This window comes from Patagioenas fasciata, chromosome 5 (assembly GCF_037038585.1).
Source record: "Patagioenas fasciata isolate bPatFas1 chromosome 5, bPatFas1.hap1, whole genome shotgun sequence".
Classification (NCBI taxonomy): Eukaryota; Metazoa; Chordata; class Aves; order Columbiformes; family Columbidae; genus Patagioenas; species Patagioenas fasciata.
This window is the reverse complement of record NC_092524.1, coordinates 60,474,472-60,499,006: the sequence shown is the minus strand read 5'-3', so window position 1 is coordinate 60,499,006 and position 24,535 is coordinate 60,474,472. Positions and strand designations below refer to the sequence as shown.

At 42.3% G+C, this 24,535-nt stretch overlaps 1 protein-coding gene across 3 annotated transcripts; it reads right to left on the bottom strand.

Annotated features, from left to right (window-relative positions):
• Window positions 1–24,273, bottom strand: TRMT61A (tRNA methyltransferase 61A). 3 transcript variants are annotated; one of them, XM_065839622.2, is made up of 4 exons: window positions 24,173–24,273; window positions 20,582–20,946; window positions 10,503–10,769; window positions 1–1,370 (listed from the first exon to the last, which is right to left on the bottom strand). In XM_065839622.2, exons 2-4 carry the CDS (start codon window positions 20,910–20,912, stop codon window positions 1,042–1,044), a joined length of 927 nt encoding a protein of 308 aa, XP_065695694.1. In that variant the 5' UTR covers window positions 20,913–20,946; window positions 24,173–24,273; the 3' UTR covers window positions 1–1,041. The 3 variants fall into 3 exon arrangements, with proteins under 3 accessions (XP_065695694.1, XP_065695692.1, XP_065695693.1); XM_065839620.2 differs by lacking the exon at window positions 24,173–24,273 and adding an exon at window positions 23,665–23,770; XM_065839621.2 differs by lacking the exon at window positions 24,173–24,273 and adding an exon at window positions 23,131–23,658.
• Between the last annotated feature and the right edge of the window lie 262 nt (window positions 24,274–24,535).

Genomic DNA, 24,535 nt, shown 5'->3' with positions numbered 1-24,535 from the left:
TTTATAAATTTGCATAATTATTTTAATCTGTAAATACAAAATTTAATCCAGCATTGAAATAGTTAATCACACTCACCAGCTTTGTATGGAAGACCAAAGAGTAAATGGTCTGAAAACTGGTTGAGGAATTTTACTACGTTTGCATTGTTGTTGCAATCTGAAGACCGAAATCCTGCCGAAAGCAATCTTTCCATCATTCGACTGCAGGAAGATAACGCACCATAACGCACACAAAATGCCAAACAAACGGAACCTCAGCCATACCGCTTACAAAGAGGTGTCCAGATAATATTAACTAGCTGTTCAGTGCATTTCACAGTGGATTCACCAACTATGAAAGTGGATGATCTATCAGAAGACTATAGAATGAATCCAGGTCCAAATTTTTACGATAAATTGACGGCCAGAATGTACTGTTTTAAACCAAATCCAACAATTAGCACACTTCTTTGACCTCTGTGTAATCTAAATGATTTGCAGATGCCAGCCTGGAATGGAGTAAGAGGTTGTGTTCCTGAGTCCTGCCAACAATTCTCTGTGTAGCTGAACAGTGCTCCAAGGAAACACGAATTCTGCCGTGCTGGCAAGCCTTTGACCTCACAACTTTCTTATCTAAAACGAAGCAAAGAGGCACTTTCACATTCCTAAGAGCAACACAGACACTAGAGAAGTTAAAAAAAAGTGTCTAGTGGTGCTAGGAAAATAAAATAAAATCATAAACCTGGGAAAGTAATGGAGAAAAGATCCAGCTTATTTGCAATTAGCATGCTGTTTGTTTTGCTTTCTTAACAGGAGATTGGCCGTTCACTATTAATTTATCTTCTCTCTGACAGCGAGTGGAGCACCATTCCAGAGTTTCAACATTCCCTCGATGCTGCTCTGGCTAATGCCTGTGTACTATTTAAACAAAGCATATTCCAACCAAATCTGACTATATATGGAATTCCCTGACAAGTAAAAATTTGGATCCCCTACAAAAAAGAACCATGAAAACATACACAAACACACAAACCGCTCCGAGCTGCACAAACCCAACACGGACTAAAAGAGGCTCTTGGTGGCGAAGGTCAGGTAGCCGGTGTGACCCACCATGTCCCGCAGTGGCACGCCGCTTTTGAACTGCACCGTCCCTGCCTGCGCATCAGTGCACGGGCTGCCTGGGTTTGATGCGCTGCTGCTGTCAAAGCCAGCGCTGGAATTATCCTCAGCTGCTTTTCCAAGGTCAGGGATTTGCAAGCTAATTGTCCTTACATTGTACACTCGGAGCAGAATTTCCAAGGTGTTAATCTCTGTAAAACCATATTCTTCCATCGCGAGGCAGGTTCGCTGGACTTGTTCAATGCAGGGGGAGAAAGAGCAGATGCGGCCACCTGCAAAATGAGACAGACAGTAGAAAAGAGGGCAAAAACCAAAATGAAACCATTTTTATCTTTTTTTTTTCAAATTCTCCCAGACATCCATAGTATTATACAGACCAAGTGAAAACATTCTTCAAGAAAATCCCCATGAGGTAACTATGCAGGTTTAAAGCGTCAGCACAAAATCAAACATGGATGACTCTAAAAGTTGTTTCAGACCCTTTAAAAATTGCAACAGCAAATTCATTCATTTTCCAAATCCAGTGTTGCCCACCGCACTTGTTCATGATAAAACCATTAAAGTTGATCCTTTTACAGCAGTGACTCTTCTGGAATCACTATCCACTACTCTAGACCGAAACACCGAGCTGAAGTTGGCACGTACACAAAGCCAGAAGTCATTCTCCACACACTGTACAGAGTTGCCTTCATTAGAACACAAGCGTGCGTGCATACACACTCCGACAAAAGCGGCTGTGTTTATTTGAGAACGATGGTATGCGTATACACAATAAAGTAATCTCTCCAAGCCATAGAAGGAGTGCTGTTAAGGCTTTTCCCTTTTAGTCAAGCTGACTAGCATGTCTCCTGAACATTAAAGTTTATCGGGTATGACATTGGGCAGGTTTACAGCAAACGCTTCGAAATGCTACGATAGGACTTTTAAGCGATAAACTAACACCCATCTCCTTGTCTGTGCACAGTTTGGATTTTTGATTCTAAATGCAGAGTATTAATAGGCCTCCTACAACTTTCTGCATGCTGCAATGTCACCTTAACAGCTGAGAATAGAATGATTCAGATTTACTCTGAAAAGCCACAGCCAAATCAGATCAAAGAATTACAAAGACACTGTCTGCCATAAAGCCAGGGCATGTGCTTTCACCCGGGACACAGTGTCCTGCAAGGCAACTGCCCTTCCTGAAAAGCTTTTGTGCTGGGGAAGGAACACCAGGCAATGCAGCTTCAGCTATTGTTTTACTTATTACAATTAGATGAAAATGCTCGCTGACCTGATTTGCATTCCTTCCCAGCCCTCTCCCAGGCTCATCCAGCCAAGCCTTCCAACACCAGTTGTCTAAGTACTGTCTTTAACAGAACCCGTGCAAGTGAGAGCAAAGCGTCCTGCTAAAAATAGAGGGTATGCTGGGACTACGTGAAGCCTGCTTTATCTCAAGCTCCCCTCTTTTTTTCCTTTTTCGTTTCTAAAGTCACATCTCTAAAAAAAGAAAGCATCAGGTCTGAAAGCATCACTGTAGCACTCTAGTTACTGTGCAGCAATGATGTGCTGGGTACCAACTGGGGAAGAACACTTTCCATGACTATTAATCCACCATACACTAAGTATGATTTAATTTTAGGCCTGAAATAACGTCTCCACAGCCAGGGATTCTTATCATGCATCTTCACAACAAAGTATCCTGGACAAGTAATTCCCTGGAGTGACAATTACAAAATAAATCTAATAATCAACTGCAAAATTAATGCTGGTACGTGTCACTATGAACCAACTCTGCTGATGCTGATTTAATTGCACAACCAGTCCACTGGCTCCCACGAAATAGGATTTATATGTTGATCGGCATGGCCAGATCTACCAAAATGTCTCTGAATCGGACAGCTAATCTTTCCTGGCCAAAGCAGTACACACTTCTACCATGTTTGCAGATGTAAAAGAGAAAAGCTCAAGAAGAATTTCTGTTACATAATTAGAAAGCTACTATGATGCACATCATATGTTATAAAGAAAGATGTTCTATTCTTATTGTGTAGGGAACTGAACAAATGTCTAACTTAGCTAAATGTCAGTTCACAATAACTCTTTGTCTGCAAAGCAAGAATGTGCAGAGAGACCAGAGACTTACTACTATTCCATTCAGGCTTTTTGGTTTTTGTTGGTGGTTTGCATTGCAATAAAGAAGATAAATATATTTACATTTACAGTAAGTCCGTTCGTATTTATTCTGACTACCAGGATTTCAAGACATGTTTAGGCTTTCGAATTCACATGTTCTAGATTTACAGTTAAAGACTAAGAAGCCTGCACACAGCTGTTGCCGTACAAGCTGCAGAGCCACCCACAGTTCCTGTCAAGCCTCCAGTTAAAGGCAGAGCACCCTTCGTTTTGTCTGGGGATGGTCAGCTGAGCACAGCATGTCAACACCAAACTTGGTGCTGATTTATCAGACTGCCTCCTTGCAAAGCGGGCTGCTTGGGGAAGTGTGGTTACAGAAAATGGGTCTTTCAAGCTGCTTGGTAGGGAAGAAAGCTCTTGTTTGTAATAGCTAATATCCAGAGAGGATGCACAAAAAATAATGTTACTTTACTTACTGCACTGCTGGGAGCTTCTCAGGTATGAAGAGAAAACAGCATAACAGCTGGTATTTCATATGACTGAGAGCATCCAGTGGGTTTTAGTAGTTCTGCCAATTTCATTTTTTCCCTTTCATACCTATTGTTCTGGTTATTACTCCACATCCCTCCCAAATAAATATACCTACAAATAGCTCAGAAGCAAAACCATCAAGCACCTGTCTTTATGGATCCTAACGAGTGAGAGAGGGGTCTCCGCTTTTTCCTGCACACACCGGCAGGCAGGCTGGATTCGACTTACAGGCTGGACTTGTTTGATTAAGCAGATATTAAGAGAAGACTGGAAAGCTACAATTAGCAGAAGATGGCAGGTAAAAATGAAATTGCAGATCCAGGCTGCAAAAGGCTGTCAACAATAGAAAGATCTGAGAAGCTTCCATTGCCATGGTGTGTTTAGACCAGCAAAAAAAAGTGGACTCTGAGCAGGAGAAAGCCAGTGCTCAGGACATGCTCATCTGTCCTAGGAGCAGAGACGCTGTCACCTTCATCAGACCAGAAACTTCTGAATTCTCTACACTGTAGGCTGCCCTCTGTACCCTCGCCGGATTACTGGCTAGGTGACACCCCTTCTGCCACAATCACCAAGGAGATATAAATCTAGATTTCAGTGTTTACAATTCTCAGATTCTCTAAGAGAACCTCTTGTCCTTTAGACATCAAGAGGCATTTAGGGCTTGCAGGACTTTAATATGCATTGCTTTGCCTTGCCATGCCAAGGATTCCTTAGTGAATGAAGAAAAGACGTGCAGTGCCTCCGTCTCTGCTCGCTGGGGCTCACTGCTCTGTCTGTGGATCACAGAAGAGTAGACTAGAGGGAAAACAACCAAACGGAAACTTCTGAGTACAAACTGAGTTTGTGTTCTTTCAGAGCTCCCCTTTTAGGAATGCTACCGTTCCTAAATTTGGTTAATGAGATCTGTGTGTCATCATAAATTGATATAGCAATTATCTGAGATTAATCCTGTTCACATTGGGAAGCTGTGTGAGCTTTTTGATCTGAAGAGCTGTCTAAAAATGTGTTTATTCATGTATAATGCATCTGACAAGTGCTACAGTTGAGGAGAAGAGAGTAATGAGACTGTATGAAAGATTTAATTTTTTTCTATCTTCAGTGTTACAGAGAGTGAGTTAGTTTGAAACATTTAATGGAGAGGTTAAGTCTCCTGAACCCGTAGGCTGGAACAAGCCCACACAGTCCTGGCAGTCATTGTAACCAGCAACAAGGTCGAGAGGATATGAATATTGAAGTACAATTCAGACCAGAATGATTAGAGAGCTTAAGGGAAGGAGAAAATAAAAGAAGGTTTGCATCCACGTAGCACTGTACATTTTAACAGACAGTATCGAATTAATAATCATGGGACACACCCTTGCATCTTTACAAAAGGTCTGTGCCTTGAAAGCTGCTCCTCCTTCAAGAGCAGCTCCTGGTATGTCCCTGTGCAACTCCAACAAACAATTTTGTGTCTGAGGAAGCACTAACACCTCTATTAGTTCCAGTTAGCTTTAGGTTTCCAGTATGGAAAATATGGCAACGCTACCCAATTCACAAGAACTCCAGTGCATGCTTACGATACAGAAAATGTGTCCAAGTTATATGCTCTCACTTCTGTAGGTTATAGTATGTGTCACAAGTGCTCCGACAGGTTTTTTCATCATCCCAGTATTATTCAGAAGGTGCAAAAAGAACATATGTAGTGCAGCACCATTAACTTCCAGGGAAAAGGGCTTGTAATTTTAGAAACGATTTTGTCATGTAAAGAATACAACACAGCATTTTTATCTCTGGTAAAAGAACACAGCTCTAGGTTTGGGACTTCAGTGCATTGTCATAACTGGAAGATTACATTACAAAAACCTCGAGGAAGAAAAAAAATCACACAAGCATTATCATTATGTTGGGGCGAGGCAGGAGAGTCACCGAGCAGCATCACCATGGCATTTACTCTGTGCTAGCAGGACACCAAAAATATTGCCTCTGTAAAAGGGGACAGAACGTCCTTTAAGTGAGTGTGCTCGTGGGCGATTTGATGTAGCTTCCCTGACAAGTGAAATTAGAGGATTCAGCTGTTGAAAGAAATTAAAGGATGTTTCTTGATTCAGAAAAGAAAATTTTCTCCAAATCATTTGCCAGCTCATTAATAGGAGCATGATGTGATTTTCTGCAAATGTGACTTAACCTCACATTTATAGGTGCATCCTTCAGAAGGAATTTATTCCTGCTCACTGTTACGGATTGGCAAAAGCATGCAACAAGGAAGCTGGCTCCAAAATTGAGGAAGAAAACTTCTTTAAGGATCCTTTCATCCCCAACCACTTCCTACAAACTGTGCAAAGGCCGACAGCTTTGGCTGGCATTCCACACCATGGATAATGATGCAGGACTCCTTCTGCTTGATGCCTGACACATGAATCACTTTTACTTCAGCCCAGGCCCATCATGTGCACCTGATGATCAGCCCTGGACAGACCAGAGCCAGGTTAACGCCCTCTGACCAGGCACAACTGGGGCTGGTGCCAACAGCCAGTGCCTGGGAACCAGGTGAAGCTGCTTTGTGAGTCAGCACCCAGTTCTAGATCCTAGTGGGGCAGTTCTGCACTAGACCAGATGGCCCCTCAATGTTGAGAGGCTATGCTTCAATTTAAAGTTAGTTTGTGGATCCTTAACCTCACCTTGGGTTAGCTCTTCTTTGAATCAAAGCAGGTGCCATACACAAAGGCTGGTGCTGACATTTTAGCAAACGCTTATCACTTCATCCATTTATTCCAAAACAGTCTCCTAGGGACATGAGAAGCGTTGATACCAACCAGAGTACCAGCTGCATGGGTAGAGGACACACCATGCCAGACCAGCAGGCTCCGCTTTCTGCCCTAACATACTTCTTGTGTGTTCCTGAGGTAGCTTGAGCCCAAACATCATCCTTGATGTCACTGCCCTCTTCTCAGTGTGATTCAGCCTGGGTTACTCCCTACCCAGACACCACAGGAGTGAGACTTGTTGCCAGGGATCTCAGCGGCTTCTCAGAGTCACACCTGGGTGTTAAGAACAGAACCATAAATAACATCCAGGGCTCAAGAACAAGAGCCAGTGAGACTTTCTGTGTGGACATGGTATTCCCTGAAAGCTCAGGGTGAAGGGAGGCAAGCTCAAATTAAAAGTGACACTAGCTAAACCAGGCAATGCCCAACCTGTACCGCAGGCTACTGGGAGGATGAGATGTTATTTATTTTTCTTATACAGCATCAGTAACAACCAAAGCTGGCAGGTTAGGACAACAATCAATGGCTATGCTAAGGGAAAAGAAATGCAAACAAGACCTGGTTTAAGTACACTGTGTACAACCAAAACAAAAATAAGACTTTGCAAATTAAACCCAGCTACTACTACAGAGTACTGCTGAAGAGCTTCTGTGATAGGAGGAAACGCAGAGGCCCAAACGGGCAGATGTTCAGAGGGAACTTTCCCTGCAGAGTTTTGCGGGGAAACCCGAGAGCACCTTGTTCCCTGATTCAGGTGATATCTCAAGGATCACAACTCGACAAACTCATCATTTAAGGGCTTTATGATGCTCAAGATGGAGTGGCAAGTCCGAGTAAAATATTTAAAAGAAATAAAGGAAATAAAAGAGTGGTGTTTTTAAAATAATTTTGTGACTCAGACTGTTAATTCAAATGCCACCAATGACTGACTTGTAATATGAGGCCAATCCAACCTCATACTACTGTAGCTTTCCATCTCTATCTGAAAATGTAAAATCTGTATGAAAATGATTGTACAAATGGGCTTCTGCCTCATGTTTCATAGCCTTGTAAGAAACAGAAAATATTTATGAGAGTAGAGTAGGTGGGTGCAGAATTATATTCAAAGCTCTACAGTATTCAGCTGTGAGATGCCTGGGAGTCAAAAGTTTCGGGACATTTAAGAACTGTAGAATAATGAAGATACTTTTATTACATTCCAGTTTTTTCATTTTCTTCATTTAAAAAAAATTAGCCTGAAGGGGTTAACAGCAACTTTGCAAAAACCGCCAAGGTCAGACATTGGGAACAGCAGCTATGACTCCAGAAAAGCATTAATCAGGAGATGCTGCAACAGAACAACAGTGCAGCTCTGGAAATGAAATCAAGTTCTGCAGTGCAGCAGTGCCCGAGGGATATTCCAAGCAGCATTTCTGCTGGACTGGTGAAATTAGTGCAGAAGAATGAGGCAGAGATGCAGCCTGAACGTCAGCGGGGCACATCACCAGAGAACAAGAACCATTTTATGCCTTTTAGCTCTTCAGAGGTTGGCAGTGCTTTAAATGGGAGTCCAAGCTACTGTAAGTGGTGTATTTCCAGCATACTGCAGGGCATAACATGAGTGATATATATACTCAGTGAAGAGGACCGTTAACACTCAGACTACTAGGAGCTGCAACTACCCAGGATTTTGAACTTAAGTAGGACAGAAAACACTGATTCGATAAGGTTTTGTTACGGTTAAGAACTCTCTCTCACATACTGTCTCAGCTGAACACTCTATAATGAATATTGTGGTTTTAAAGAGGAGGCTTAGCTGATGCTGTATATCGAAATCGCTTAGCTCTGATGTTGTTCAAAGTACCTTTAGACTTTAGGGAATAAATTACCACTATCTGGCAGTACAGCTGTGATATTTATGCAGCACATCACAATAAAACTCACAGTGTGAATGGTTCAAATGTGACCCTGTCCAGATGTGAGAGAGAGGGCATAGAGGGAAAAGAGTGGAACGACTCATTTTCTCCAGTGATGCTTTATCATTATACTAACCCTTGGAATGGTGGTGAACAGCAGCAGTATGTGCACAGGTTGTTCTTACTGCAGAAGAGCTTTAATTATTTGAAAACATAACAAAGGAGCACTATAAAATTATCTGCCTGTGGTAAGGAAAGGAAGCAGTTATAGAAACCCTTCTATTATATTTTTAGATTTTACAGCAATAAACAAACTAACAAACACAACAAAACTACCCACATGATTTGGAATAAAAGAGAAATGTATGTAAGTTTGTACCTATAACTACTGCAATCAATTGTATTTTATATGAAAAACAGCTTTTGTTTATATGCAAAATAGTAAAATAAATACAATGCCCCCAGGTTAGTCAGGTACCGCGAAACCCAAAATACGAGCCTTAGACCAATATCTGATCTCTGACACTGGTGGCTGCTTGCAGCAAAAACTGCAGCACGGATCAGCAACTTCGCCTTCTGACAGGCACATAAAGTGCACGATTCCACTTCACAGACACAAAAATGTGGGATTTTAAAGTACTATTCTGCCTAAGCAGATGTAACCTTATAGCATAACACAGGAAAGCATAGCCAGATGGTATGGCCAGTTTGGGACTATAATATCTTTTCTAGGATTTCAAACGCTGGAGTGAGACAAGGATTCAAAACTTGGAACCGCTCAAGCAGCTCTGCTTAGTATTCTAAACATGCACCACTTAAATAATTCAAATTGGACTGCGCAATGCAGCGCCTTCTAAGCTGGGAAGTCAGCTGAGTGTTGTGCCCACTAGATTAGATAATTTGAGCATGGGGAGGGCATTGTACAGTGCAGTGAAAATGATTTTTTTTTCCCAGGACACACTGTAAAGCAGCTACAAAACTGAACTGTAACCCTTGCAGGTACAGAGTGCTAGTAAGTTTATTCACTTTTTAAAGAAGGCCATGTTACGTTGATATCAGAGAGCTTTCTAGAAAAAATTCAGTAGTAGCTGAGGTAGCCTCAACAGCTGGGTCAGTCCTGACTGAGCAAGTTAATGCATTTCAGTCACCTTTAAGAACAAGCTTAAATCCTGTGATTTCAAGAAGACCTAACAATTCACTTAAAGTCAGGCCTGTGATTACATATTTTAACAAAGAACTGGGCCTTACCACCTACTCAGCTTTTACTAAACCCATGTGCAAGCATGGGTACTGTTCAGCACTCCATACTCTCTAGATTAGAAAAGTCAATTCTGTAGCTGGAAGTGATCTGGCACAACTTAGTTCAGATTCGCACTAACACAGTTACACTAGTGTAACATTAATTAGGGGTAAACTTATTCCAGGATAAAAGAATGATTTATTCACTGAAGCTTATTTTTCAATAGGGAAAAGCTTTATAATAAAATGACAGAATCCATCCAATACCTCAACAGCAGTTCCCCCTTGCTGTCCCAATCTCAGAATAACAGGCATAAGCTAAAACAGCCTTTACGTTCCATTCCCTGTGCAATCAACAACGAACTTCCCACTAGCTCCAACAGCAGAGACTTAAAGCAGAAAATGGCAAGCATATTTAAGTACAGCCACATTTTCTTTAACACTACCGATGGGGTGGTCTGTTAAATAGGTCCAAATCTGCAACAATAGATGTGAAGTGCATCTGAACACCTTTTATAAAAATACCTTTCCACTGAATTACCAAAGACATTTGCTTTCAGCATCTATTGTTACTGCTGTTTCCCACACACCTCAGGTCTACCAAAATCCACTTGACAAAGGTTCAAAAGGTTTTTTATCAACTGCTCATGCTAATTGTAGCAGCTAGCACAGGCCTGAAAGAAAGAGTTGATCCTCTTTCAAATCTTCCACCGTAAACTGAAGACATCTTTTGAAGATTTTCAGCCTTAGAAATGCGTAGAGACTTTGACATTTGAGAACAGCAATCACACAGTGGAGCCGATCTAGTGTATGGCTCAAAGGCAGACACGTGTGCATGCACAGCATGTCCTGAAGAAAAACAGATGAGTGCAGTTACCTTCAGCTTTTAACGCTGACTTTGCATGTCCTATGGCTTCCCATGGAGACGGAATATCTAGGAACACGGCATCTGCAATGTTTGAGACACCAAACCCGTTTTTGCAGACATCCTGGTTGGTCACGGTGACCAGATGTTCCACCCCATGCTCTCGAAACTCCTCTCTGGCCTTCTCAGCTCTCTGTTGGTGGAACTCCACCGTGTACAGGTGCCCTGTGGGAGCCACTGTCCTGATGAGAGCGTGGGAGAGGGATCCGCTGCCCGTACCTAGAAAAGACAAACAACTCATGAAATGCCTTTTCGCAGTGCTAAGCATTAGAATAAAGGTCTTCTCCATTAGTCCTCCTGCTTGAACACCTACTCAAAACTCAAATGAACAGAAACCCTTGCTTAAACTTCCTTCTTTCACAAGGAGAGAGGGACTTCATGACCTAGGACACACTCTTCAGGGTCCTCAAAGCATTTATTAAAAATCTGTCAAACTCTGAACCTGTCCTCTCTTCCTGGAGTAGAAAAATAATGCCAGAGGTCAGCTATGGCTCTAGCAAGTGCCACAAGAGAACACGAGGAAGTAAATGCGACATGAAAAATCCAGGACAATTAACCAGACAGTTTTTTTCAAAGTGCAAGACTCTTCTAGGGTGAAAAGAGATTCAGGCAAACTTTAATGTATTTTCAAAACCTTATGCTTCAATTAAACCAAAGCAGAGATGTTGGCAAGGGTCTGTGCTTGAGAATCCTGATATCCATGCAAACCAATGGCTTCAGGATATGGAGCCTGTTTTGCCCAGGCCTCCTAAGAGACACTGGCCATCCTCAGCTCTCAGTGAAATTATCCAAAACTAAGGCCTCTTGGCTCCTTGCAGTCACAAGGACCAAACAACCTGCTTTCACAGGCCACTGACATACATAGACACCTGTACAATCTTAATGAAGTTTAATGAGATCCATCACATACCTGAAATTTTATGTAAGTACAATACCATGTACAACCAGGGACTATTAAGACATGGATTTTTTTCTTTGTTTTACTTGGATAATTTAGAAAACTTATTTTAAATGATCCACTGGTGTATTAAATAGATGAATGACTAATAACCAGTGCTTTCACTGAAGAAAACACCCATATACCAATCGACGTTGCGAATTACTCACTCAAGTGGCATTTAACAGAATAACCCCTCAAACTCAAAACCCCACAGCAACTCCAAATTAACTGTGTTTATTGATTTATAATTCCGTACTTGGAACACGTTTCTCCTCTAAAAAGAAAATCTATTTCTAGCTATCTTCAGTGACTGTTCAGGCTAAATTTCAGCTTGAAGCAAGTTCTTTCAACTAACGTACATCCTAAAAACCTTATAAAGGACAGAACCTGAAGTACAGCAGCAGTGGAGAAAACTCAGAAATTAGCAGAAAGGAAATTAATTAGAGGACACAGGGGCTGGTACAGCTGCTTAATTGGAGCCATACTTTCTGTAACCGTACAGGAAGTCAGAGTTTCCTGAGGGATCCAAGGTTCTTGCCCTATTGTCACATAAGGGGAGAAACATTGTCCTGGCACCGTATTTAATCCGACAGCTCTGAAAGGGGAGACATTCAGACTGTAAACAGAGCTCAGGGTCTGTGTTTGCCACTGGATCAACCAACTGCCCTGTGCAATCAGCACCGCCCGTCTGCTTCCCTCCGAGAGGGCTCTGACCCCACCGAAGGACTCGCACCCTCCCCCAGCTTTAATGAGGCACATTAGACCAGGAGGGAGGACCAGCAGATTTTAGCACTTGACTCCAGAGAGATCCAAGGGAGAAGAGAAACTGTGGTGCACTCATTTATTTAAAGTGAAAATTCACACATCCATGCCAGTATTAAAATAAAGCAAACAAAATGCAAAAGACACACGTACACATGAAAAACTGGTCATGGCACCTGTAGGCTCTAAATGTCAACATAGATTTCTCCCTCCTTAATAAGAGTAATGGTAGCACAGTAGCCATGTGGTTGTAAAAACTCAATTATATATGTGCATAATAAAGAAACAGCATTTCATTGTGGTGTTTGGTTTTGTTGTTTTTGTGTTTGGTTTTTATTTGCTTGGTTTTTAATGACAAGAGCAGTGAACTATTGTTCATGGGATGGTAAAACGACTGAAATTCTGCCTTTCCATTTCATGCCAGAAGGTCAGATTGCACAACTGAGAACTTCTGCAAACTGATGTGAAATTTAATTATTTTGCCTCTCAGATGGGTATTGCTGCACACTTTCTGCATCCTTCTCTGCTAATCTAATGGAGTGAACAGGCCTGTCAGCACAGCTGGGCTGTAAGCAGGAGAGAGAGGCAGCTTGTGCGTGTATCTAGTTTCCTTGTTCATATTCTTCTACATTTTTAATCACTTTCCTTTTATATCCACTCTTAACACCACAGAAGATGCTGTTTGTCTCCTCCCTAGGAAAACTCCTTAAGATTTTTTGGCTTATTTTCTGGTACTCTTTTTTTATTCACAAACACTCCAAGCCCAACCCTGAACCAAAACCAGGATGTTGGAAGTCACCACTCTGCAGGCGTATCACAGACCGAGCTTTTGTTAAACACGGTTGCCAGGAACTATTTATTGTTGACTAGCTACCGTAAACATGAGAATAATACAGATGTATCACATTTTAACATATCAAATTCCATCACACTAACATCATTAATGAGAGTATTTCTGAAGATGCTGCCTGCCTTCTCCGTGACAACGCTCTCAAAACTGCAGGAAACTAAGAACAAGATAATTACAAATCGCATCATTGTAAAATCGACAGATTTGGAACCCAGTCCTGTGAACTGATGAAGACCCTCAACTCTCATATGTCTGATAGTTCAGCATGCTTGATGTGATTCATGAAGAATTCGAGGGTCTGGCAATTCAGCGTGAGTCCATACTGAACACAATCCCTGAAGTCTCACCAGTACTGTTGACAGAAGGCAGATGTTCAACCCTGTGCTCCTCTGATGTTGTAGAAAGGGAAATGAATATTTATATTCACCTTCTACCCTGCAAATCTGCAACATTCACCATTTGAATCCTCTCGCCACCTTCTCAATTCCTTTTCCATTTCTCTTTGTCCTTATTTCAAAATCACTACTGAAAAAAGCAGTATTCGGCAAAATATGACTCAAAGAGTCTTAGGCACCAGTTTGGAGTAAGTTCTAGTCAGGTTCAGGTTTCCTTAGGAAATGAAAGGTATTCTTAGCATGATACAGAAAGAGTCAGGAAAGCAGCAAAACGCAAGGAATACTACTGAAAACATGAACCAGAATGGTACCAAACCTGGAATATCATAGCTGAATTACTTGTATATAAATGAACCAAAAAATAAATGCTCAAACATCGATATTTTGTATTAGAAGAGGCAAGTTAAGAACTGGATGGACTTCAACAGATTTTAATTCTCATATAGGTGCAGTGAAATGCCTGTGTTCCTCATTTGACCCAGAAAGCAGAAGGCAAGACAAATTTTAGAACAGTTTACAATTTTTACGCCAGGATGCTTGCATTTCTGACAGCTTCCACTATAAACAGCTTAGAAACTGTTTGCTCTCTACCACAGGAAGATGCCCTTTTAACTACAGCGTTATTAGTCATGAATGGACTCTACAGAAGAGAGGTAAAACAATGATAATTCAAACCGTACTGAAGACATTCTTAGCACCACAGCTGCTGTTTCAGAGCTCACCTAGGTGAGCACTTAGGTCATTGCTAATACCTTTGGAAAATATGATCCTCTTTTACCTTGACTGTTCTGTGACCTGTAACATCTCAGTCAAACAGCAGACATCTGCATTGCAGGCATTTAGTGACAAACCACAGGGTATCCAATATGCCATACTCAAAGCCCCAAATTTGAAGAGAAGGCATCATGTAGGGGATCGACTTGTAAACTAGGCAAGTGGTTCATCTCAGTCCAAAGGCATTAATTAAGATCCTGTGTTAAAACCACGAGTTAGGTGGATAATGGCACTGCAGACTTGATGTAGTGTCCTTACCTTCTTCTTGGGCTCAAGCACACCCCATTCTTTTTCTCTGATACATCTAAGCTCAGGAGAGTTTCCTCCCTCTCTCAAGACAGGGAAAAAACTGCAGTTTTAGAAGGATTTCAGTCCTAACAAGTAGACACCTAGATGAGCACCTACTAGCTCAGCATCTACTGATACTTCCTTCTGATTTGTAGACAAGAAAGTATTGATCAGATGAACTCCCTGATTATCCCCCTGACCTCAAACACATCTGTTCTTCTCACTCTCTGCGTATTCAAGTGGCAGGTTTTCCACAGAGAAGCCTCCACACACCTCAGCCATCTTGAGACAATGTCCATGTTAAAATCATTTCTCACTTTTTCAAAGCTGCAGTGGACAACATCTGAGCTGATAAAAAATAACATGTGTTATTTCAACACAGTATAGATACTCATCAGAACACTGTCAAGAGAAACATGAGTGTTACCACAGCATCTAGCACAGCACTTGACTGATAACTGAATAAGAGTACATTTTTACACTGTCTTCTGTTTAGTCTGGTTTTCTTATTGCAAAGGATATCTGCCTAACCTCCTGGAATCCCACCCATGTTGTAAACATAAGTGACCTAATTCTGTGTTCCACTACATGTCCTCATTGCAGGCTATCACTTGACTTGCCTTCCCTAAAAAATTCTCATAATGGGTGCTTCTTTTTAAAAAAGGATCTACAAATTGAGATTTAGGACCTGTAGATGTTTACAGTAGTGCATAGGCAAATGCATTTTGGAATAAAGCTGAAGAAACTCTTCAGTGCATACATACGTTCATACTGCGTGAAAAGAGGAAAGATGAAAAGTATGCAGAGTATCAAGTAATACTGGGTCAATACAATATCTAGGAACATTTTAATAGAACTGAATTTTCTGCTGCAAAATTTGGCTACCCAAGTTATTCTAAAATGAGTAAATACAACAAAACAATGACAGTGTTGCTGTATTTGTCTCCTAGCTACGCCACTGAGACCTAGCAAATAATAAGACAGGTCATGAGTCAGCCATGAGAACGGAAAGAGCCTCAAAACCAAAGGAAAATTAATCTTCAGACAGAGCTAACAACTCCACAACTGATATCTGTCAGGAAACACTGAACAGAGAACGGCTGTTCACTGTACATGACAAGTTTATGTAACAGGAGAATCATTAATAATTTTGGGGAAATATATGAAGAGATAGTAAGCATTTGATAGAAACTAATGCAAATATCTTACTGTGAAGATAGTCAGGGGCACAAATCATGGTGGCAGAGGTAAGACACAGCAAGAGCAGGGACAGAGAGAGAGAGGAGGAAAGCAGGAGGAAGAGCTTCAAGGAGATGAGCCGGCAGATGAGAAGAGGAAGCAGCAAATTGAGAAGTTCCCTTTACAGAGGATTTGCTCTTTCTCCTGCCTGTTGTGGACACCATACTGAAAACAGGCATTTTAGACAGCGGGCTGGAGGTCAGAGAGGGCCACTGCTCACTGACCAGATCGAGCAGTTGGGGAAGGTTAGTAGGGAAGTTTTCAATGCTGGCACCGCCTACAAAAGGAACGGGAATGTAAAGACTGAAAAGAATTTTTCCTTAGAGATTGGAGTTCTGTAGGGAGGCATCTTCTGCAAATGGACATAATATAGTTAAGTTCAGAGCTGCATGAGAACTGCGCGTGGTGGTCAAGTGAAACGATAAGATGAAAGTGAGCCCAGAAAGTCTGGAAACAAGTGCTTGAGGGTATGAACAGCATTCCTCACCAGCCACAGGTCAGACACAAGTCTGAATACACTGGAGCGATGTCTCATGTGGCCACAGTTTTGGTTCAGGCCTTTAGTATGTCAAGAGAATACTATGCTCTCTGATGTTTGTACTGATGAGGCCTTTCTTATACTTCAAAAGCTGTTATACAAGGATCAGGTTTTCAAATTCTTCTCTTGCTCTAACCTGAATAGCTGCTAAGAGGTAGATAAGGGAGACATTATAAAACATAATTAGTATAAGCATGTCTCAAAATCAAATTAACACTTAGAAACTTTGGTCTGTACTTTACACTACAGTGCAAACAGTTTACATATACTTATGCCACAACAATTGTAAAGACATCAGCAATATTTGTCAAAAAGTCTAGAAGCACTTCAGAGGAGTCATAAGCATATAGCTGACTTGCTGGGACTCCACAATAAACTATTAATCATTTATTGAGTATCCATTAATCATTAGGTCCTCATTAATTTTTATGAGTGTACTCTTAACAAAATCTATACCCAGGCTGTGAGTCTGAAAATTTCATAACTGTTTTTGAGAAGCTCCAGTGTAAGGCTGGCCAGCAGCTCCCGTTACTCCTCCACAGAGAAACCATGAGAACCCAGAATACTGTTCTCAGTGTTCAGAAATCCAGTCTGTGGGCTAAGAAACCCACTGCTGTGTGGCAATGAACAGGGTTTAGCAATTTTTAATTTGGGATTTAGCTGAAGGGAAACGAAAAATCCCATTAGCATTTTTGCTCATGTGAGTCTGATTTTGCTGAATGCTGAAGGATCACTGGCATGGCGGTTATAATACTTTAGACTAAATTACATTTTCTCTAAATACAATGCTCCATCGAAGCCAAAATATTTCTGAGATTTATCAGATTAAGTGAGGTTTGACAGTGCTGTACTGCATTCCGTGAGTAATTCAGAAGGTTAGGATAGACATTTATTCTGCTCTCACCAGGGAGGGAGGACACTAAAAAAGCCTAGACACGTGGGGACTGGAAAAGCTAAAAAAAATGGTTTCACACACTTTTGTTTGGAAAAAAATATCAGAAAGGTTTCATACTGGTTCCAGTGTAGCATAAAAATAAATGAAAAAACCTCAAAATATGTTGTCAAATGGAGTTATTATACCACAGGCGTCTGTAATCGCCAGATTGAAAATAGCCTTGCCTGGGAAGCTGACATCAAGATTGGTTTTGGAGAGTGCGGAGACACACAAAAAAAAAAGATTCAGCTTATTCCTTTATCTAGACAGTGGCTGTACAATGAACACAAATGGGATCAGAGTTACCTGACCAGAATTAAAGTCTCACACTACCAGGCCACCCACAGCAGGTATTTCAGCACCCATCTCAAGTACCCTTTAATTCTGGAAAGACTGGGCTGTTAAAAACTGTATCAGAGTGGGGAGTTCCTCACACTGGGGACCAACACTTTCAAGACATCTTGGCTCTAGCAATGGTGCCAAGAGTTTTAAAATCTCAACATAACTTTATAAATTAGAAATTAACAGAAGACAGACAAAGGATCATATTCCTACACCTCCATCATGAAATGCCAGGCAGATCCTGAGTTCCCTTATAGCCTTAATAGAGTATGCTTGGATCATTTGAATTATGCATGGACTGCTGACAAGCTTGCTCTTTATGTATTTATTAAAGGTGATTACAAAGAGTAAAAACTGTATTGATACGTTTATATCATTTATGACAAATCATGACTCATCAATTTAAACCGCATAATTCAAGTGATACAAAATTTAGCCTCCTGGTTATTCTACTGAATTTTTCTAATCACACACCAAAGATCATTCACACTCATATTCACAGCATTACAACATGACACAGAGAGTATTTAATCTTACTTTATGGATCATTTCTTCATAGATTTGCGGAGACTAATCTACAATTCTGCCTGCCTACACTGGCTACACGGAGGGCACTCTTCCATGGTCTAATTAATAACACAAGAGGAAAGGAGCTCTGGACTGTTTACAGTGCCTGCTTTGCCGGCCCACACAGCAACTATGTACATCAGTTCAATTGAAATACTAAAAAACACAGACCTCCATGCTAATTAAAGCCCAAATATATCTAAAACCAGCACCAGCAGGAAGCAGACTCAAATGTCATTACTAGACCAGATTTCCTGTGTTGTTTCTATTAATCGCCATTGGGATGGTTCTGTCTAGGCCACACAAGGTTAATCTAGAACTAATGATTTTGGATCACTGGATACTGTCTAATTTAGGATGGCATCAAAGTAGGTTACATCATCACAGTGGAGGCTCCAGTTGTCAATACCTGTAAAATTTTTAATTCAAATCACCACTTCTGCCAGTTGCAAGCAAATTTGCAGTTAAGATCTCTTGCTTCAAGGTTAACTAAATGAACTTGATGCAATACTCTTTCTTTTTTCATGAACAGTGCATCTTTCAAGCAATACAAGCAAAACTATAGTAGCAAAACTGCTTGCTTTTCCTGGAAAGCTGAAGTTATAATTCTTTGACAGCATAGGCATTAAAATAAACCTGACAACAGTTTCCCTTTAGCAAAAAGGATTGTTTGTGGCTATTACTTTTGACTCATAACATTTCTGGGAATCTGGATAAGTTACCTCATCAAGTGTTTCCATTTCTTAGCTGTTTAGATAAATGAGCTTTTAAATATTTTCACTCTCTCTAGGTACCTTTGACATTACTGACAACATTTTATGTGCAGCTCAGTATTTCAACATTCACCTTTTACAAGTGAGACAGGTCATGGGGCCATTCAAATCTCTCCCAGCCTGAATAACTTGCTGTGTTTATTTTTCCCATCCTGTCTAAACATGGCAGGGAGAAGAGGTGAAGAGCTGCCCAATGAACAATACTGCTACTTCCCATGACAACCTTAAAAATCCCTGATCATCCTGCAAACCAAATTATAAACTCACAGGACCCAACCATTTTAACAGTACCAGGTGTTGCTGCATATGGGTTTGCCTGTTTCAAGTGCTGCTATACAGCAATCAGCTCCATACACCACCTGTTTTTTAACAGGTGCAATTCGATGCAGAGATAAGTAGTGTTGGAAAGAGGTTGTTATGCTTTAAAAGCTGTCCAAAACTATGCTTGGGTGGGAACAGGAAATGCTAAATGCACAGCACAATCCTCTCATGCTCATCCTTTGCCATTATCTGTGCTTCAGACGAAGTGTATGAAATTGCTTAGTAAAAACACTCAAAGGAAACAGCCAGAAAAAAACAATCTCTCTAGTTTTCCAAACTACAGAGATATACTCAAATCCAGCAAGCCTCATACTGCTGACAGTAATAAAGTCATGTAGGTATTATTAGTGAATCACAGAATCATTTCAGTTGAAGAGACCCTCAGGATCATTGAGTCCAACCATAACCTAACCTAACTCTGACACTAAATCATGTCCCTAAGAACCTCATCTAAATGCCTTTTGAACACCTCCAGGGATGGTGATTCCACCACTTCCCTGGGCAGCCTGTTCCAATGCCTGACAACCCTTTCCAGGAAGAATTTTTTCCTAATATCCAATGTGAACCTCCCCTGGCACAACTTGAGGCCATTTCCTCTTGTCCTAGTTAATATGAACTGTATTTAACCAGGAAAATATGTGTTAATATAAAAATACACTCTTTACCTGCAAATTAAGTAAAATCACAGAAGCTGTAATAAATTAAACCAAGTTTAGAAACAAAACACAGCCCTGTGATGAACATATAATCCATCATATTATAAAGCTACAGTGATATTGCATGCAGTGCTACAAGTGGATCACACTTCGGAAGAGAAAGACAGAATATATGTACTTACATGGTCTCACATTATATAAATACTACTAATTCATTTCCCTTATTAGTTCAACACCCTATCGTCAGTCTCTTTCACTGTCTTATCTCAAGTATGTTCCCTGAAACTGCAAATTCAAAGCCTGAATTTTGATTCAAATCATGTATTTAAACCATTTCTGAACTATTTGACAACAGTTTCAGAAAAGGGCAAGAAAAATGTTTATATATTTATTCTAAGACGATGAATTAATCAAAGACATACTCAAAGGTGTACCCATACATAAGGCCAGCGTCCCAAGGTAACATTACTTGTTGAAAAAACAGAAGCTGTTACACATGCATACGAAAAACAACTACTCAATGTGTAGACTTGGAAAATTATATCACAACGAAAAAGAAAAGACTTTTTTCAAAATGTAAATATAATCCTGTTTTTTCATGAAAGCGTTGGTGTTAGTTCTTAATAAAGGATTTTGACATATTAATTATTACCTGATTCACATACTATGGAGCCTGGCTTCAGTTCTAACATCATGGTGATCAGAGAGATGTCAGTGGAATACAGAATCTGCGTCCTGTGCGGAAGATTCATGGTCCACAGTTCTGGAGTTGGATGAAGAATAAACACCCACCCTCCTTTACTGCAGGTCACTTTGGAGCCGTACTTCTTGCCTATGAGGTCCGTGGAATGCCTGATGACCCCGTACTTAGTCTGAGTGACGGTGCCATGCTGGACTTTCACAGGAAACATGGATTCATGGCCCAAGAATACAATAGCTGTGTCACCATCCTTTATTGTGTCTCCATACTCAACAAAACTCATTGTGACGGTCTTGTAGCTGGCTGATGGTTGTCACCTAGAAGAGAATAAACACGTCAGGAGGTTTTTGCAGGATCACGATGGAGCAGAAACTACAGACATAAACCCATGTAATTTTATTTTTTCCCAATACAGAACCACACTGTGCAAATTAGATGTTAGCAAGAGACTCCATGAATTTCAGGGATCTCCTCCATGCTGCACTCTTGATCCAATTAAAATCAATGGAAAGATCCCACAGATTTGAATATAACCAGTATTTTTCCTATTTTATGGTACATTTTAAATACAATTTGGGAAATCCATTATAATTTGCTCAGCCTGCTCCACAATACTACTGAGAAACTGGCAAGGTATTTCAGCAGTCTTCAATTCCAGTTCAGAAGCTCTCAGAGTATGTTGTTAAGCAGTAACTTTTATTTCCATCTGCTGGTTTATCCTTTGGTGATTTACAACATAAGACAACTGTTATTGCCTGGATATCAGTCACTAGTTATTAAGACCACTAACAAAAGTTTGCTTGAAAGTTTTCCAAATTAAGGTTTAGAGATAGCATAAAGGTACTATCTGCATTAATTTATGCATAAATGTGACTAACTACAAGGAAAAAAAAAATATTGCGGCCTTTAATTTGTCATTGGGGGTGCAAAGCAATTGTCAGGAAGTGATCTGTGCTACAACTAAAACTAAACAACCATTTGCAAGTTAATGCAAACAACTGTATCATTTTAGTCCCATGGTCTCAGAGCTGTTTAGAGAATTATAACTAAACTTTTCCTTTGACAAGACAATCTAATAAGTAGAATGCAGCTTACAATGAAACTTGGCATCGCCTTTCAGATAAGGCAGGTAACTACCTGTGCTGCAGGTTGATCAGTTTGTGAAAGGATTGTTTAATGAAGTAATGGTGATCCCAAAGTTAGACATCAAAGCCTGTGACAGAAGGCTTTGAAAGCAGGATTCCTGGTACGTCTTTGAAGAGTAAACCAAAAGCAGCATTACTTTTAGTTTCAGAATAATGATTTGATTCCAGCACTGAATGTGTAACATCTTGGACCTACTTTGTTTTCATAAAAAACTTTCAGTTCTTGAATTCCAGTCTGGTTTTGTTAACCAAAACTCATTGTAGTTCAAGTTGCTGTTAAGCAGCCAGATTTATTATTTTTCCACTGCAGTCACTGAGACTGATAAACAGATGTGCTTGTGGCCGAAACTTCCAAAGCTTACGACATGCTTATTGCATAAGGTATTCAGATGCCAAGGCAGAATAGGCCTGTCTGGACATATGGTGAAACAGTAAGAAGAGCATCCCATGAATTCAGAAATGTATACATACTGGGCTTCGTGAGATAGTACAAATACTTAACTGTGTTTTATGGCTTGCACCTTCTGATTATATAGTTAGAACAGTACCATTTGAGAGGAGCTTGACTGTGATTCATTTCTTCCACAGTATTTAGACCAGGGGTGTCAAACTCATTTTCACCAGGGGCCACATCAATGTAATTCTGAAAATAACATTCGGCCCTTCGAAGGCAACCACAAGGTTGACTTGGCCTCCTGGTGAAAATGAGTTTGACACCCCTGATTTAGACAGTAGTTACACCCATGTGCAAAAGCACCATTTCTGCAGCATGTCTGCAGGGACAGGGAAAGAATTATTCTCCTTTTCATTACACAAACTGGCTTCCAGTTTCTTTGCCTTCCTTTGAGCTGCTACACTTACCACAGCTAATTGCCATAATGGTGTACGCTGACATCCCAAGTGACAAATCTCTTAGGCTCAAATCTCACCTGGCACATTATATTCATACAGTTGGGGTAAACTTGGGGTCTGCAAGTTTTGGTAGTTTGTCTCCCCCTTTGGCAAGGAACACAGCGATCTACATTCGTTTTCATTCATTTTTGATCATTTTTCTATTCTCTACCAATGCAGGGCCTCACGCACTGTTGCTGCCTCTGTCTCCTTTTCACTCTGAGTAGCATGCACGTCTGGCTCCAGTATTACTTTCGCAACAGGGTGCTGTGGAGTGGCAGCGCAAGGGATGGCAGTGACTTTTGAAAGGGGTTAGGATTTTTCTGTGGGCTTGCCTCAAATTTACGTTTCCCATGACAGCAGCGACCTAAACTCAGTCATCCAGACGACGCCTTGCAAATTCAACCACTAAAATGATCGTGTTCTCTTCAACCAAAACCCAGACACACCTCTCCCGCTCCTTACCGGCTTCCACACAGACCCGACAGGCTGCCCCTTCCCGGCTGCTTAGCACGGCAGCAGGAACCCCGAGCAGGAGACGGGCACAGATAACAACGAATGCCGGTGGATCCACTCCCGGGCCACCCGTTCCAGGAGGGCCGTCCCGGTTCACGGGCTCTCCCGCCCGCCCCGAGGGCCGTTTCTTCCCATACCCCCAGCCGCAGCCGCAGCCCCGCTGCCGGGCCTGAGGGTGGTGTCGCGGTTCCCGGGAGACCATGAGCCCGCCGCAGCGGCCCCGGGGGCTGACGGCTGCTCCGGGGCCGTGCCCAGAGTGGATTGATCTAATTGGGTGTTTGCTGAGGGGGGGTTAAAAGCACAGTCGGGACAGGGGAGAGCCCGCCGGCGGGGTCACAAGAGGGATGAGCCCGCAAGAGAGCAGCGTTAGCCCGTGACGGGCCCGCACAGAGCGGGAGCGCCCTCGCCCCAGGGCCCCCGCCGCTCCTCGGGGCCTCGCGTTCCCCCGGCAGCCAGCAGCTGTCCCGTCCGCAGAGCCGTTACCTCCCGGGGCTGAGCCCCGCCAGCAGGCCCGACCCGGCTCTCCTCACACGCGGTGCCCGCCCAGCCCCTCCTTCCGCCCCGGTCGCAGGCTGCTGACGCTCCCGCCTCCCCGCCGCCTCCACCCCCGCCAGCCCTGCTTGGAGCCCGGGAGCCGCCGCCCGTGCCCGCCGCGACAATGCCGGCTCCCGCCGCCCGGCCCCTCAACCCCGCCGCCTGATCAGGGCTCCCGTCCCTTCAGCCTCCCGCCCCGCGCTGCCCGAACCACACTCGCGCCATCCCGGCGCTCGTTGCTGGGTCTCTAAGGGGACGGTCACCGGTCGCTCTCAGCAGCGCTCCGGGCAGCCCGAGCCGGCCGCGGTGGTCCCGCTTCGGCAAGCGCCGGCGGTGCCACCCGGCGATGGGGCTGTGAGGGGCTAGAGTGGCAGCCGCCCTCTCCGTGAAATTTGAGGGGTCCCAGTGGGTGGTGGGAGAGCCATGATGGGGACTGGTGGGCCCAGTGAGGACTCACGTTCATGTCCCATCCAGCCTGGGGTTGGGTATCTTGATGGCCGCTCCCCGCAGGGCTGATGCCCCTTCCCCAGGGCATGGCTCCGCCTTTGCTGTCGGCAGACCTGCACCCCACCTCCTGTGCCTGGGCAGGCGGCTTCCAGAAAGTTCTGCTTCCCCCAATACCAAGGCAGCCCATTCCAGGGAAAGGCACCTCAAGGTTGACCGAGATTTTCATAAGGGTTTGGTATGGCTGTAGCAGAAACCACAATGTGGGCTGAGAAGCAGCAGAATCGTTATCTAAACCCCAAATAGCGTGGTACTGACTCCTACTTGTGTCTCGTGTTTAGGACTGAAACGATGTGGAGAGCCCTGTGTACCCCCG

Coding starts and splice junctions, on each gene's coding strand:
- TRMT61A (XM_065839622.2), bottom strand. CDS start 20,912: ATGAGTTTTGTTGAGTATGGAGACACAATAAAGGATGGTGACACAGCT. Junction 10,770..20,581: donor CTCCATAGTATGTGAATCAG/GTAATAATTAAT, acceptor TGTCTTTTCTAG/GTACGGGCAGCGGATCCCTC. Junction 1,371..10,502: donor GTCAGCGTTAAAAGCTGAAG/GTAACTGCACTC, acceptor CTCATTTTGCAG/GTGGCCGCATCTGCTCTTTC.